At 38.4% G+C, this 16,360-nt stretch overlaps 1 protein-coding gene across 2 annotated transcripts in view; it reads right to left on the reverse strand.

The window, feature by feature from the left end:
• Positions 1 to 2,504: 2,504 nt before the first annotated feature.
• Mmut (methylmalonyl-CoA mutase) overlaps positions 2,505 to 16,360 on the reverse strand; it is a 28,884-nt gene continuing 15,028 nt past the window's right edge. For both annotated transcript variants that reach the window (XM_013115062.3, XM_005072293.4), the window contains exons 8-13: positions 15,823 to 15,938; positions 12,341 to 12,456; positions 11,191 to 11,322; positions 8,913 to 9,060; positions 8,234 to 8,401; positions 2,505 to 3,898 (exon numbers count right to left, since the gene is read on the reverse strand). In XM_013115062.3, coding sequence (XP_012970516.1) covers positions 3,770 to 3,898; positions 8,234 to 8,401; positions 8,913 to 9,060; positions 11,191 to 11,322; positions 12,341 to 12,456; positions 15,823 to 15,938 — 809 coding nt within the window. In that variant the 3' untranslated portion in view covers positions 2,505 to 3,769. The remainder of the gene's footprint in view (positions 3,899 to 8,233; positions 8,402 to 8,912; positions 9,061 to 11,190; positions 11,323 to 12,340; positions 12,457 to 15,822; positions 15,939 to 16,360) is intronic.

Below are 16,360 nucleotides of genomic sequence, written 5' to 3' on the forward strand. Positions count from 1 at the left end.
TCTAGGTGGGCTACCGAGGAATAAAGTGTTTATCAGAAAAATTGCTAATACTGTGACACACACAGGAGCAACAACATGGTGAGGGCTTTGAGGAGAGTTCAGGTCCCATCACCAGAGACAAACAGCATGATGGGTAGAAATGGAGGCCTGTTCTCACAGCTTTCTGAAGATGGGAGAGGTTTCACACAAGAGCTTGCAGTCGGGCTCCCTAGTCCCCAGACAGAGAGGCTAGGATCAGGAAATCAGGAAATGTGGCTTTTCTTTTTATGGGAACGAGCTTTGCCCGTAAGGACTCCCAGCATGAGTTGCCTGTTACTGGGTGTATGGGGTATCTGTGGAAGGAGGGCAGAGCTGGGGCTGGATCCTAACCACACTCTTACAAATCCTCGCCGTGACACGTTCAGTAGTAACATGAAAGGAACTCTCAGAATAAGAGTATTTTTTAATGACTGGTTTTGAGGAAGAACATTTCCAAATACCTTGAAGAAAACCTGTTTGAATCAGCACCAGAGTCATTCTTCCTCAATGTTTCCCTTACCAAATATATATTTGTTTCTACATGTGGGGCTGCCATGTTGAATAGCAAACATGGACAAGTATGAATCTCTGGCTCGTGTGCCTTTCTCCATGTAGGAATATGAAAACATCCTCTAACTACTAATACCGTATCCCTAATTAGGTGGCTTCCAGGGTTAGGCACTTGATGTTATGGTAGAAAGGTAAAAGTCAGTTCTGTGGCATGCATGCATACAAACTGACAGACAGGTACACGTGTACACACACACACACACACACACACACACACACAACACACTCTACATCAATCATTCCTGAATCTTTAATGATACTGAGAAAGAACTTTATGTTATAACTCAAGCTCTTATTCAGCTGACTTTAATCAAATGAGAGATGATCTTGAATGGCCCACTAGACCCACTCATTAGACCCACTCTTAGAAGGAGGCCCAAAGCCACTCCTCGATAGACTCCAAACAGTGGCTGAACCTGCAGCTGCTCTCCCAGAACCCTGTTGTCTCCTTCCTGACTGCCTACTTGCAGAGAGCATGCCCCAGCTTGTGCCTGACAACAGCAGCCTCCTTGTGGCCTTTTGTATGTTTTGTTCAGTTGTGTAAGTAAACTCCTCATACTAAATCATAAAGCATATGTCGCTGTCCCTGGTGATTGTTCTCATTAAACCCTAACTGATACACGTTTTCTTATCTCTGTAGTTCCACACTGTGTGCTCAAGGGTCTACTGTTTATCCTTTATCTGTACATACTTAAAGATGTTTGTTCTATGCTACATGGCATATGATTTCATCACCTTTGCCCATACTATGGTTCACAAAACCAAAATTTAGTCACAGGTGAATGATGGGGCCAGGATGTGGCTATGAACATTTCTTTAGCAGCTGGTAGTGGCACAGACCTTTGACTCAGGTATCTCAGTAAAGAAAATCTCTCTTAGCAGTGTATTTTGGACGTGCTTCATAATATCACTAAAACCTTCTGTTTTGATTCCAGCTCGCATCAGGAAGATATAAGGCGGCAGATGCCTTCCTGATCTTTTTTTATTTTATAATATGTGAAGACCGTGGAACATTCACTTTCTTTTTATACTTGGTCACTGTTTAATTCCAAAAGTGCTTATTGGTAAACACAGAGGTTTGGATGCAAAGACAGAAAAATTAGACAGGAAATTTCCTTTGGAATTTCTAAAATAAACGAATAGTAAAATGTTTAAATGCTGGCATTTTCTACATACAATAATGATAAACACTCCAGAATAAGGCCAGGTTCACCACCTATGCATCATGTTTCTGGGTACTACAGGAAATATTTTCAAATAGTGAAATTATTGATTCTATTGAATGTCACGTCTGCTGCACGGCCTGTGTCTGAGAACGTGTGGAAGGTGTCGGGTATTGAAAACACAGAGACTCATTCAATGATATAAAGAAAACTTTAAACAGGCTCCAAAAAGGTTCAAGAAAAACTTCCTAAGAAAAAGCTCCCACCAGAGAAGCTTCTGCTCTCTCCTCTCCCCTGGCTGGTTCTGCTCTGACACCAGAGGTGGATGTGTGTGGGTTTTTGAAGGTGCGGTTAGTCTTTGGACAAGGTCAAGGTCAGGGCGGTTTCCGTGGGAAGGCCTTTCCCAGGAACTTATTGTATCGTTTTTAGTAAACATGTTTTTACTAAACATTGTCTTACAGCTGCCTACTCCCAGGCAGAAGGGGAAGTGGCCAGGAACTTATTGTATCGTTTTTAGTAAACATGTTTTTACCAAACATTGTCTTACAGCTGCCTACTCCCAGGCAGAAGGGGAAGTGGGTCTCTGCTGAAGGTCTGGTGTTCCCACAATTGAATTAGGGTTTGGGTTAAAAAAACACATAATAAACATAAAATCTGGCATCTTTTGATGACTATTTTTATCAAAGTGATCCTTAAATAGAAATGTCAGGAACTGTAAATATATAAAACACCAAGCACCTAATGGAACACATCCCAGGAACAAAATATTTATTGAATATGTATTTCTTTATGTAAAAATTACAAGATGACCCAATGAATACACTGCTGATGTTGAAGTCAAACTGCTCATCTCTGAAATGAAAACAATAATCAAGATGCCCTCCCAAGAGTCGGATTCTGAAAATTAAACTGTATTACAATGCAGTTTAATTCTATAGCAATATATGATTATGCCCTCCAAACCCTACTATCTGATGTATGATACAGAAATTTACAAAGGAATCCTCATTACTTACTTCACCTCCATTGAACTCCATTTGCTAACAAAGACCGATTCTCTTCCTTTACTGAATGAATTCTTTAACATCACACTACAAGGGTTCCATGAACTATTTTTATTTTTGTGACCTTAATAATAAATGTACACAAATCAGCATGTTGTAGATCTGAAGACATACTTATTTTGTGTAATAGACTTAGATCACCATTCCAGAAGAATCCACATGAATCCACTTCGTTTAAGCAAGTGTTCACAAACATCCTTTTCCTGAGTCCTGAGCCAAGTCTGGCATTAAAGACATCACATTCTCACGCTGAGGAGGAACTGAACATTCCTGGAAGGCAGATCTGTCTTTGCCCCCTATTCCATCAAGCAGGGTATGAAGCAATACTTTAACTGAAGCAATGGTAGATCTGCTGAGGATCATAACCTCAATCTATTTCCACACGCAAATGCCCTCCACTCTTTCTTCTGAGATAAATGTTAATATTTTATCACTACATTAACACAGGAACTTAAGTTTCCAGTACTCCAATCAGCACAAAATTGACAGAAGGCATCAATCAAATCTGTACATGTAGAGTTTAATTATTTGCCTGGTATGTTAGCACATGCCTTTAATCCCAGCACTAGGATGGCAGAGGCAGGTGGATCTCTGTGAGTTTGAGAACAGCCTGGTCTACATAGTGAGTTTACAAAATAGCCAGAGTTACATAGTGAAACTCTGTCTCAAAAAAAAAAGTTTAATTATTTATAAGTACTTGTATTATTAGTTATTTCTAAGCAGTGTACCATTGTAATTTTCAAAATAATGTATCTGAGAGATATTCGGTGTAAATGGCTTTTAGAGAATTTTATTTTTAAACTCAGACTCTTCAAATGTGTGTATTAGCATGACATCATGTTTATAATGTGGGTCTTTTACTGCAGGGCTGCCAAGTCAGGCACATTGACAGGTGTTGGAATTACCTGAAGACACAGCTTTACTCTTCTTTGGTAATAACTAAAGAGCCACATGTTACATAGATTGCTGTTTCTCTGCCAAACACTTCTCAATATCATCAAGTACTTGCATGGCGGCTTTGGGAATCCGGGTGCCAGGACCAAATATATTGGAAACACCAACTTCATATAGAAATTCATAATCCTGTTGAACATATTTGCTTGATTAATAGAGACACGATTTCAACTTCAAAGAAACATACTTTACACATATGTTCTTGCGTGAGTGTGTATACCTTTTCCTTACTTCTTCACCAATGCCAAACGCTTTCTCAGCTGGGACACTGCTTGCATATGAAGTTGAAACAGATGCCTTTCTCCACTGGGCAGCTAATAATAACCAGCACCACTGTGCTCAGACCCCAAGTCTAAATGAACCCTGCCCGGTACGGTCTGCGATGTGAAGCTATGTGGCCCTAACAAGGAAGGAACTGCACTTTTTTAAAACCTACTTTTTCTCTCTTCTAAATCCTTACTGCTTACCATTCTCTGTGTTTTCTGAGTTTAAAAATCTCTTTACTTTCTCCTGGACATGGATCTGTCACTAGTGAACAGTGATACTTTGAATCTGGCCTCATGATAAATCAGGTTGTCTGTTTATGAAGACCGGTAGTTCTTCGGTGCTGCTGCTGAAGTCATTAGCTTATTTTAGTGACAGCTAATGGTTTAGTGTAAGGGTTCCTAGGGCACAAGTACTTCCACAGACTTTAGGATGCATTAACAACAGAACATATTTAGCTATAATAGCACATTTAGTGTATGCTGTGAGGTTTGACCCTTACCATACAGGTCAGATGGTCTAGTCTGTGTTTAATTGTTTCAACAGTAGTCTTTTTCTACCATTTTCAAATGATCAAAACTAGCCACTAAATTACAAATCAAACCAATTATCTGCCAAGTATCCCTTCCTACCTTTGAACTATTCTTCTAATAGATTTTTTTTGCAATAGCATTTAACACATACTCCTGAAACTGTGTCCTTCTTGCCTGAGTTTCTGAGAACACAGCCCTGGACCGATAAGCATTGAAAACACATCACTGAGAGAGCAGATGCTACGTGTTTCAAGAGCCCATAAGAATGACTGAAGTATCTGGTAACAATCAGCTCCAAGTTGAGAACAGGAGGATTGAGAGGCTGTCTTCTTTTATTTCCTAATAACCAAGCATTCCAAGACATCATCCTCACATCTAAGCTACTATGTGGAAAGGGGTGTTCAGTACTGAAATTCTGCAACTCAAAAGAAGGTCTGACTTGCCTACATCTCACAGGAGCTTTGTAAAATGTACCCTAGTGGGTGGGTTAAAAGTTAGCAAGACCTGAATGTGGGCAAAGAGCACATAGGTATTATTTATGCTGTTTTTATTTTTGCACCTTAGGTATTAACTTAGAATAATCTCCAAATACAAAGGTACTCACAAGGTCTTCACCACACTAGGCCAGGAAAATCATGCTTTACAGTGTGAGTAGGATCTGTTTGTTCACTCACTGACACAAAGAAGACAAGATCCTGGCTGAGCGGCAAAGTAGTGAAGATGGGCATGTCTAATCACACTGCAGAAACTGTAAACGCTACATGTTTCAATTTGGTGTGATGGGGAAGTCCATCTGTGTATATGTTTGTCTGATTGATTGATAAATAAAGCACTATTGGTCAATAGGGAAGCAAGATAGTTGGGACTAGGAGTCGAGGAGGATTCTGGGAAATGTAGTCAAGAGTAGAAGGTCAACATGTGGTCCCAGGAGGAGAGGATGCAAGTCTGGCATCCTCGGTAAGATAAGACCTTATAAAAATATATATTAGTAATTATGGGTTAACAATTAAGTCAGAGCTAGCCATTAAGAAACCATAGCAAACAGCCAATAGCTTCATAATTAATATAGTGTCCTGCTTGTTCATTTGGAACTGACACAGCTCTGGCACCAGGCTGGCAGGAAGAATACACGTTACTTTGGTGTTTAATCAGATTAAAGAAACTGTAAATGCAACACTCTGTGACACACTTTCTAGTTCAGTAACTAAGTGCCTTTGAGTCGCGTAACAGCAGTGTTTCACATATACCCTGTACTATAGTTTGATCAGGGTCCCCCAAGGCCTGCACGTTAAAGGACTGTACCCAGACCTTTTCATGACTGTATGCATGGTGCTGAAGTGCCACAGGCGGGGTCAGGTTGGAGTCTTGGGTCACTTCATGTTGGACCCTGAGGTAAATAAATCATCTTCTCGATGCTTTCCTTGTAGACCCCAAAGCAACAGGAGCAATTGACAATGAACTGAAATCTCCAAATCTGTGAGTTAAAAGCTTTTTCACTTTGAAAGTGGGTTATCTTGGATATTTGCTACAGCAGCAGAAAACTAATAAGCATATGAGTATCTGACTATTTTCATTACCTAATAAAGGCTACCCGTACTACACAGAAGTGTGTCAGAGAAAGCAGCCATGCTTGGTCGTAACCTTATAGTAAAGTACAGCAAACAGTTAAAGATGTTCTCAGTGACTCCATCAAAGAAGTCAGTGTGACTTGAAATACATTTCTTGAAAATATCAGCTTATTCACATGGCATATTTAATTTGTTTTCTTAACTCTTACTTAAATCCAACTATCTTCCACTGGTTAATTATTTTAATTCGTACATTGTAATATCATGCCTTAGCTTCCATAGCTGCAAGATATATAAATTATTTCATAGACAGGCAATCTTAAAGAATAATAGCCCTTATTAATGAAGTGTAGTATGTGCCTGTGATTGACATAGGAGGACTGCTTGAGATAAGGAGTTTGTGATAATCTAGCCAATATACTGAGACCCCCGTATCAAGAAACAAAAAATATACAAATAAATTGGTCTTCTTTCCTAAAAATAAATTACACTTGGGAGTATAGGAAAAGTATATTAATAAAAATGTTTTCATGTTGACTATGTCATATTAAAAACCTTATTGATGTAGGAAGAAAACAATATCCAAGTTACTCACTGCATCACTGCCAATCTCCCAGCCTCATGCATATATATTTTTTTATTTCTTAACAATGTACAAATTCACCATGCTATTTAGTGAGCTGTAATGGAGGAATAAAGATTATACATCTAGATGAAAAGCATATTTTCCTGATGGATACTGTAGTGGGGTCTTGGCAATACCTACAAACATTTGCTTTCCTAATTACTCATAGCCATTTTTTTTCCTAATCTTAATTAAAAATGAAAAGCGGTTATCATTGGAAGCCCTAGGGAATAGGCCTTTTTTACATCTTAAGTAATTCTTCTAAACTAACAGTAGTATCACAGGGTTGTGACTTATCCCCTCATTAATAATTAATTGACATTGTCCATTTCTCCATTAAGAAAACTCAAATTTTTTGAATATCTACTTCCTCTCCCTAACCCTATAATGCTCAGGTCAAGCTGATTCCAGGTGCTAGCAGTATGGTATTTTTCACTCCAGAAAAACTACTTCAGTCAGAATCTTTTCACTAGTAAAGGAGTTTATGCAAATGGCAAAACTCTGGGGTAGAGCAACATTCAGGGATGGGGTTATTGAAGAAATGGAGGAGTGACCCTCTAATAGATGCAAGCTACATAAAAGACCCATCTAAAGCCACCAGACTGCTGTCCAGAATTGGACAGACACGCGGCATTTATATCATGTTTCCCCCTCTATTGTGAACCCCATTGTTCTTATCCAAGTCTCCCTGTAACTGTTCACTGGATATGAAGATGGTAGATAGCAATTAGAAGCTCCTGGTAGTTTTCTCATATAAGTTTTGTAAAGAGTTAAATTAAATGCTATATAATAAATTAAAATATAGCTTTAATAACAGTGCCCACTGTCTGCAGAATTTACCTAGTGAAATCACCAGGATATAATTTGCCTATACATCTAAAATAAATTCATCCTTAGAAATATGCCTATTTATCTGTCTGTCTGTCTGTCATCTATCTGTCTGTCTGTCTGTCTGTCTGTCTATTCTATCTATCTATCTGTGCGTGTGTCAGCCCTACATTTTCTCCAGTTTCATAGCCTGATACATAGGCATGGCAGGTGGTAGTGTATATGTGTTGTTTTACATAGCAATTTTCTCTGAATTACTGAAACCTTCCTTCAAGGAAGAAGCAAAGAAATCCCTGAGACTCAGGAAGAAAAAAATGTTCATACGTCTGGGACAGCTGAAACTTACAAGATTCACAAGCACCCCACCCCAAGGCTACAGAAGCAGTGATGAGGAGAGTGACCAACAGAGCTGCAATGGGGAGATTCTTCTGAACCTGATTGACTAAGCTGCCTAAGTCCTGCAGAGAGCTCCAGGGAGGCAGCCTTCTTAAGTCTTCACCAGTGTCAGGGTGGGCTCTTTGGTAATGCATCTGCTTTTGAGTCACGCCTGCTCCTGTTAGTAACTCCAGTCAAAACTTGTGTGCAAGTGTCTATGTATGTGCATGTATACATGTACCTATGTGCAGAAAATTATGAAGAAAAATACCTGTGGTGGAATCACGCCTCCACACGTGACAATGATATCTGGCCGTCCCAAGGCAGCCAGTTCTTTGATCAGCTCAGGGACGAGGGTTTTGTGACCAGCAGCAAGCGTGCTGACGCCCACAGTATGCACATCTGCATCCACGGCCTGCTGAGCCACTTCCCGGGGAGTCTGAGCACACAGAAGCAGACAAGTCTCTGGTTATCAGCAGGTACAGGGAAGCAAAGTACTGGGATACGTAAGGCAACACAATTCTTACTGTCACTTCCTGCTCGCTCATTGTAAGATTGTAGCGAAGCTACTGATGCAATGCCCAACCAATCCTGTATGTGCTTCTAGGACGGGAATTTACCAACTAAATCTACTTTAGAACAAAAAATCTCCCGAAGAAATCTTCAAGGTCATCTTTGTGAACCACAAAATTTCAATCACACTCAAGAAATACAATAATAGAACCTTTATGGTAAACTTCACTCTCCAAAGTCTCATAACATTTCATTCTCAGTGGACATTTATTTTCATAAAAGTCTGAGTTAACATGAATTTTTTGTCTTTTAATTATAAATTAAATGGATTATACACATTAGAAAATATAGAATTTGTTGGACTTTTTGAAAATAGCTTTAAAAACATCACTTTGGCTATTAACATTTACTTTACTTTTTCTAAATGTGGTACATACCTGAAAAAGAGGGCCTATGTCCACATCAAAACCAAGATCAGCAAATCCTGTAGCAATGACCTTGGCTCCTCTATCATGGCCATCTTGTCCCATTTTTGCCACAAGAAGACGGGGTCTGCGACCTTCACGTTCCATGAATTTACTAACTCTGGGGACATTTTAAAAGGCAATAATAGTTAAATATTAACTATCCGAGTGTAAGATATAAGAACTGCAATTTACCCACATCAATAGTTTAAGAATGTCCACTAATGTGCATCTCATTGATATCTGTGTTTAACGGAGGGAATGCTATGCAAGCCTTGAATATGGTTATCTTCTGTTCAGAGCCAAGTTTGAAAGATGGCACAGCCTGTGAGCCCACCACCCCAAGAACGGATAATTCCTAGACAACTATGGCCTACTAAAATTAAATCAAAGGACAAACACCTGATTGATCTACAGCAGACAACAGTCTCCCAAGAAAGAACAGCTTGGGACTGGAGAGTTCACTGCAAAGCTCTACCAATCCTTCAGAGAAAAGCTAACACCAGCGCTCTTCAAATTGCTCCATAAAACACAGTGGGGAGAAACACTACCACACTCATTCTCTGAAGCCAGTATTACCATACAATGTGGCCCATTGTGATGATACATAACCAGAATGCTTGTGTGTATAAAATGACAAAACACAACATCAATTTTTATTTTTAAAAAAAGGTTCCTTCTGATGACTCTTACATTGGCTATTTAACATTTAGTGACACAGTGTGTAAGAGTAAACACAGTTTTTAGAAGAAGTGTGTTACACAAGCTGAAAACATCAATCACTCAGCAGTCAGTATTACACTCAGGAAACGAATCATATTACAACTTCATGTCAGGCGGTGGCAATAGTCCTCACTGTCATCTCAATGAAGACTGATTTTACATTTTGCATAGGTAGCAGCCAGGTGTTCATTTTTCAAATGGGAAAGTTAACTTTGAACTATTCAAGCAACTGAACCATGTGAAAAAAGTTATGAAAGTCTATAGCAACATGATTTTAAGCTCTCCACCTGTGGATAGGAAGCAATATCAGTATCAGTTAAATAAACAAGTGTTTAAAATGAGAAACTTCTAATGCCGACTATGGTGCAAGACAAAAACAGTACTCATTTTGCTAAATGAATATGAGTTTTAATATTTAATTTCATTCTCATTAGTCGGCATATTTCATGGAATTATATATAATTCACTATAGTCATAAATTATTAAATGGCCAAGACATCTTCAGAGAAACACATGATGAGGTGGCTTTGTCAATATGCAAACATTATACAATATATATAAGCTTAGTGGTACAGCTTACTACACATCTAGGCTCTATGGTGTGTGTGTGTGTGTGTGTGTGTGAGAGAGAGAGAGAGAGAGAGAGAGAGAGAGAGAGAGAGAGAGAGAGCTTTCTGTTGCTACAGGTGTTGAAAAAGAAACACAAAATTAAATCGACTTCAGGAGAAAACATTGCAATTAAGATGCAGCAAGCAGAAGCATGTGAGTCTGCTTGCAGCCTGCATACCGCGTGGCAGTACACCATTTCTATGAGCAGGGAGAGTACACTCTAAACTAAAAATTAAAAGAACAGCAAGCAAGTAACAGCATTGTTTATTATCGTTAGTTATCACATACTGTACATGATGGCAAGTGCTCTACTTATACATAGCTAGCAGAGTACAGGTGTATAGCAGTGTCACCATAAACGCATGACTGTGACCATGGCTACACATCCCTAGGTACAATACCAATGGGAGACAGGAATTAGCATTATTATAATCTTACAGGATCGCCATTGTAATCTATGGTTGATCAAAATATCAAAGTTTCACATACTAGCACAAGACTGCATATTTATAATTATAGTTATGAATAATAAATTATGTAAAAACTATAAATTATAGATTAACTGTTTATTACATATTATTAAATATTTATTCATTTTATAAGAATAAGAGACTAGTAGAAAAGTCAATGTATTTCCCAGGTAGCAAGACAGTAAGGCATCAGCAGATTCAAGAGAACTGTATTAACATGAAGATGAGACCAGAGCTCACTAAAGCTCACACATAGTACCTACCTCTTTTTTTTTTTTTTTTTACGAGACAGGGTTTCTCTGTATTGTTTTGGAGGCTGTCGGTCCAGCCCGGCCTCGAACTCACAGAGATCCGCCTGCCTCTGCCTCCTGAGTGCTGGGATTAAAGGCATGTACCACCACCGCCCAGCAAAGGGTTCTTTTTTTTTTTTGGTTTTACGTAGTACCTACCTCTTGATGACAGATGTTATCTCTTTACTTTCTCCAAACTCCTGCCGATATGCTCCACTCACCATACGATCATTAGCTTTATGCTCACCAAAAATCTTTTTCAAAGCATCTGTGATTTCCCCAACTGTACATCTACAATATTAAAAAGAGGTGCCAGGGAGAGCATTAATTAACAATGAATAGATAAATGTTTACCTCAATAATCAACACATTTCGAATATTTTGTTAATAAATAAAAAGTGGGCTGTAAAAAAACTCAAGAATGTTTTTAAGATACTATGAAAGCATCTTTCCTGAGAATACTTAATATAAAAGTGACTCTTGGTGCGGGTCTGCACTGTAATCCCTTTATAATATCTGTCAACCAAATAAAGACTAAGTAACCTGAAGTTACAAATCAGTAAGTATCTGAAGGCAACTCAACAATATCTCATTTATCAATACAAGCAGGTAGAGTAAAAGTAGCACTGATATTTTCTGGTGAGAAATCAATCTTTCAGTGTGTTTCAACCAAGGAGAGTGATGAACTCAAGAAAACCACGGGAGGAACTATGAGCTAGGCCATGACATCAACACAAAAGAAGAGAGTAAAAACAAATCCACACGTACTCTCTTGCCATCCCTCCCCGCCTTCTCATCCTTCCCTCTATTTTCATCTTACAACACTAGATTTATCTAGCAACAAAGAAGAAAGGATTAGTGTTAGGGGTCGTTTATTCAGCTGGTTGCTTCCTGATTAATGATTAAAAGGCAATGGCATGACAATAACTTTTTTTTTTACCAATTACCAGATAAGAGGTTCCCCTCTTTCCTCCAAAGACTATCTATGTCAAGGATGTACACACAGCCTTGATCATACAACTGAGTATATCAGATCTCAGCCTACAAATCAAAGAAACTTATGCATTATAATAGTGCCAAGTGTTCTGAGCTACAGTGAATTACACTACTACTAATGTCCCTCAAAGAATATTGGTATGTTAAATACTAATAAGTACTGAAATGAACAGTATAAAGTTTCTAATAGTTTCATTATTCTCCTTTGGGCTCACAGAATTTACAGAAATGATGTTTGATTTGAGTACCCTCTGAAAAGCTAAGTTGGGCATACTGTCATTATTTGGAAATCTGCAAACTCGCACATATTCACCTTGCACGAGCTGCATCCACAGCTAGAGCCAAGATATTGCCATCTCCGGTGGCAGCACACTGGGTAAGTGCCTCGAGACACCGCTCAGCCAAAGCTTGATCCCTGCTGGACTTGATCTTAGAAAGAAGAGAAGGGACAGCTTTGTGAGAAAGAGTAATAAAATAAGTACTACAAGATTAAACCCTGGCGCCGGGCGTTGGTGGCCCACGCCTTTAATCCCAGCACTCGGGAGGCAGTGGCAGGCGGATCTCTGTGAGTTCGAAGCCAGCCTGGTCTACAAAGCGAGTCCCAGGACAGCCTCCAAAACAATACAGGGAAACCCTGTCTCGAAAAACCAAAAAAAAAAAAAAAAAAAAAGATTAAACCCTGGCACATACGCTATTGACCAAATTCCATAATCTTCACCTCAAAAAAGGGAGAAGCAATGGAATAGAATAATATTCAACCTAAAAGTATGTTCATTTTTAACTCATTTATTCTGGATTCTGTAAAATATTTCTGATTTAGCACAAAGTCAGCAAATCAGAAGCAAGCAGAGTGGTAACTTTCCAAATACTTACCCAGGCTTTTCTGAAGGGACAACACAAGGAAAATAGGTGGGCCCTTCACAGGGGAATGCTAAAACCCCTCACAATGAACAGTGGGAAGGAGACTAGACGGAGGCTTACAGGGGAGTTTAACTGTACCAGAAGTATCCTTTAAATGACTGACAACATGCCTTCCATAATACATACTACTATTCTTTTTATTTAAAAATCATTCTAAGAAGAGACCTTGCTGGAGACAGAAAGAGAGCAAGAAAGAAAAACAATAGAAAGTATGGCTAAAACCATGTCCCCTCAGGTCCCAGCTCTACTGTGCTTTGTCAACACTTGTACAATTAACAGTACTCAAGCCCAAGTCTCACAAACTGCACCTTCTACAAAAAGAGTCCAAACTATGATACTTCCCATGTTGCCACTGAGATATATCATCTGTTATCAGAGATGAATGGAAAGTGTGTATTATAGCAAGGAAAAACTCAATTCGAAATCCTCTTCAAAAAGGAAAAGCTTATTTTTTGCTATTACATGGCTACATGTTTTAAATCTGAATTTTCCATGTAAAAAAAAAGCATGCTAGAGTGTGGTACTTCTGAGTTATGATGTCTAATGCACTGCACACAGTGTGATGGAGCAGAATAACTGTGATAAGCCTTTTTATAGTTTAAACAGAATAGAAAGCATCTAAAAGCATGGAGAACAGTTTATAAGAATATTGTTTGCAGAAACTTATCTTCATAACAGGTGCATTCACGGGGTGTGTATAGCTAGGCATTAGGGAAAATGCACCTTTTGCTTAGAGTTACAGTCAAAAACGCTGGAAATACACTAGGGTTAGAATGAAGCAAATAGGCACAGAAATTTACTCAACCTCCATCTGACATTCACTTAAAAAAATTCAGACATCCCTCCTGACCTGCTTCCTGTCAGATTGGATTGATAAAAAGAATAATATGACTCCTAACAAAATTAAGTGAAGAAAGTGTGTGTCTAACATGACTGCTGGCATAGCACAGACACACAATACATCTTAGTACTACAGAAGAAGCAGTAATAAAAAGAATGCAGAGTAATTATTGCAGGAAATAAGAACGTCTGCAAGTAGGAGCTATACTTATAGCCAGAATGGCTTACCAATTCGATCCCTAACATGTATTTTCAGCAATTATGATCCAAAACCAGGGTTAGTCTTAAGTTCATGGAATTCTAAGGGATTCAGCTCCAGCAAAAGTTTTCATGGGCATAATTTTTCAATTAAAATAGGCAAATATTAATTAAGTAGCAATTACTGGCAGTTTTACTATAGTTATGGTGATCGATTATATTAACAAATGAAACAATGCCCATGCCCTCCTGATATTTTATTCCTGAATTTTTAAGAAAAAACAATAAGCAAATAAACAAGTGATATCTAATGTAACAGAAGAAATAAAGCAGATTAGACTGAAAAAGTGACTGAGCAGAGACTGGAGCCAGCAGGTTTTTGGGTAGGAATGACTACGAGTTTCTTAGGTAGGGTGGTACTTGAGACAAGGCCTGGAAAGTTTGCCTTTCCAAGTTCACCAAAACACTAGTACTCCTTAGAGTAAGTAGATAGTTAGAATTACCAGGACAGAGGAGGACTAAAATTCAAAGAGTAAAAATTACATGCTAAAATTAACTGGGATTAGGAACTGAAGTAAAAAATGACATGCTAAATGAAGTAGGATTAGGGACTGAAGAAAAATTCAACAGAAAGTTAGTATTGAGGTGGTTCAGCCTTGGGGCATGGGGGTGGCGGGTGTACTAACAGGCAAACACTGTTATATCTACTTCTAAGGAAACCTGAGAAAATATAAACTTTAACCCAGTACTAAAATGAGCTCAGGGAACCACAGCAGAAACACATTAAATTGATTTTAACTAAAGTGAAAGTTAATTTTTGTACTGGAAGAAGTCTGATTTGTCATGGTTCTAGGAGTTATTCTAGGTTTAAATGCTTGAAAGGCTACAGCAGAGCCTTCCTTTTCTCCAGAAGCTGAGTTTCTCTTGCCCCAGTAAGGTTTGGGGTAGTTTATGGCAAATGGGTTGTTCCAAGCCTTGAAAGTATATAGTTAACAGGGAACTAAAGTACAAGAATCAAAGGTTTCCAGTTGTAGCAAATACTGAGACTCTGTGACTCCTGGGGACATACGGATCCTTGCTAAACAGAGCATTTCAAGATAAAATGTGACACTTGGTTTAGATTAAGTTGGAAAATGGAAAAGAGGTCCCTAAATATCTGCAAAGAATTCCATATCATCTTTTATAAAAAGTCGATTTAGTCTTTATAGAATGTTTGAACTAAGAAAGGAAAGGTTTATTCTTAATCAGGGAAAGTAAGTGAAGAAAAAAATCAAAAGGGGTTGGTTGGTTGGTTGATTGGTTGGTTGGTTGGTTTGCTTGTGATGACAAAAGCTACAGGTTAGGAGACAAGGCAGCTTCAGATAGTAGAATATATGTGACAACTATGAATGTTTTGTCTACTTTCATATGACATTTCAGAAAGAAAGTGAAATAAAACAGAAGCATGGTGCTCACCAAGATGAAAACAGAGCATACTCCAGAAAACTGCAAAAAGCTCCCTAAACACTGAAGCTTACAAAGTTGCTAGCAAAGACAGTTTGACAAATCAGAAAGCAAATGAGCCATGGTCTAGTGGAGGAAACATTACAATGAGAGCCCCTGACTCAATTCACTAAACCTAAGCTACACCGTGTTCTTACTTTGTGACATCAGCACTAGAGTATTAAGAAACCTAGACTGAGTCATGATTGCCCAATTATTTATTCCAAACAAATTTCCCAATGTCTTACCCTTTAAAAGAATGAGAAGTAATATTGACCTCTTCCAGATATTACACAAGCTATGTGGATCAGGTAAGAACTCAGGACTTACTTATCAAATAACAGTCAACAATACCTTCTTAAGTTTCTCAATCTGCTTCTTACGCACTGAAGTATTGTCAATGGCCAGGACTTCTACAGAGTCTTCTTTCTCCAACTGATACTTATTTACTCCAACAATGACTTCAGAACCTATTGATTGTCCAAAGGAAAATACCATGTTAATCTACTCATAAATTATCCCCTATTGGAAATGCTCAGGTTGTCACATATTTTTATAAGTTACTTTTTTTTAAGTAGCACTCTTATCTCATAACAAACTTCAGCATAATGCAGAAACTCCATCTTGGGACACATGTGAGGTGGAGAGAACAGTTACACATTCATGTGATGGGTTCTCTGCAAGGACAGTCAGGACAGACTTAGAAAGCAACAAGAGTAGCAATGCCCTATATCTTTCTAGTATTTTCTAGAATTTTCTTACAGCTAGTTGTTAAATGAAAAGATAAACAGTTTTAAATATGTCGGTAATGGATCAATATTATGAGCATACTTTCTTGCATCTACAGGTGACTTACCATTGCATTCCAGTTTACACTCCTTAGTTCCTTCAC

The sequence above is a fragment of the Mesocricetus auratus genome, unplaced genomic scaffold (assembly GCF_017639785.1).
Source record: "Mesocricetus auratus isolate SY011 unplaced genomic scaffold, BCM_Maur_2.0 Super-Scaffold_100021, whole genome shotgun sequence".
Taxonomy (NCBI): Eukaryota; Metazoa; Chordata; class Mammalia; order Rodentia; family Cricetidae; genus Mesocricetus; species Mesocricetus auratus.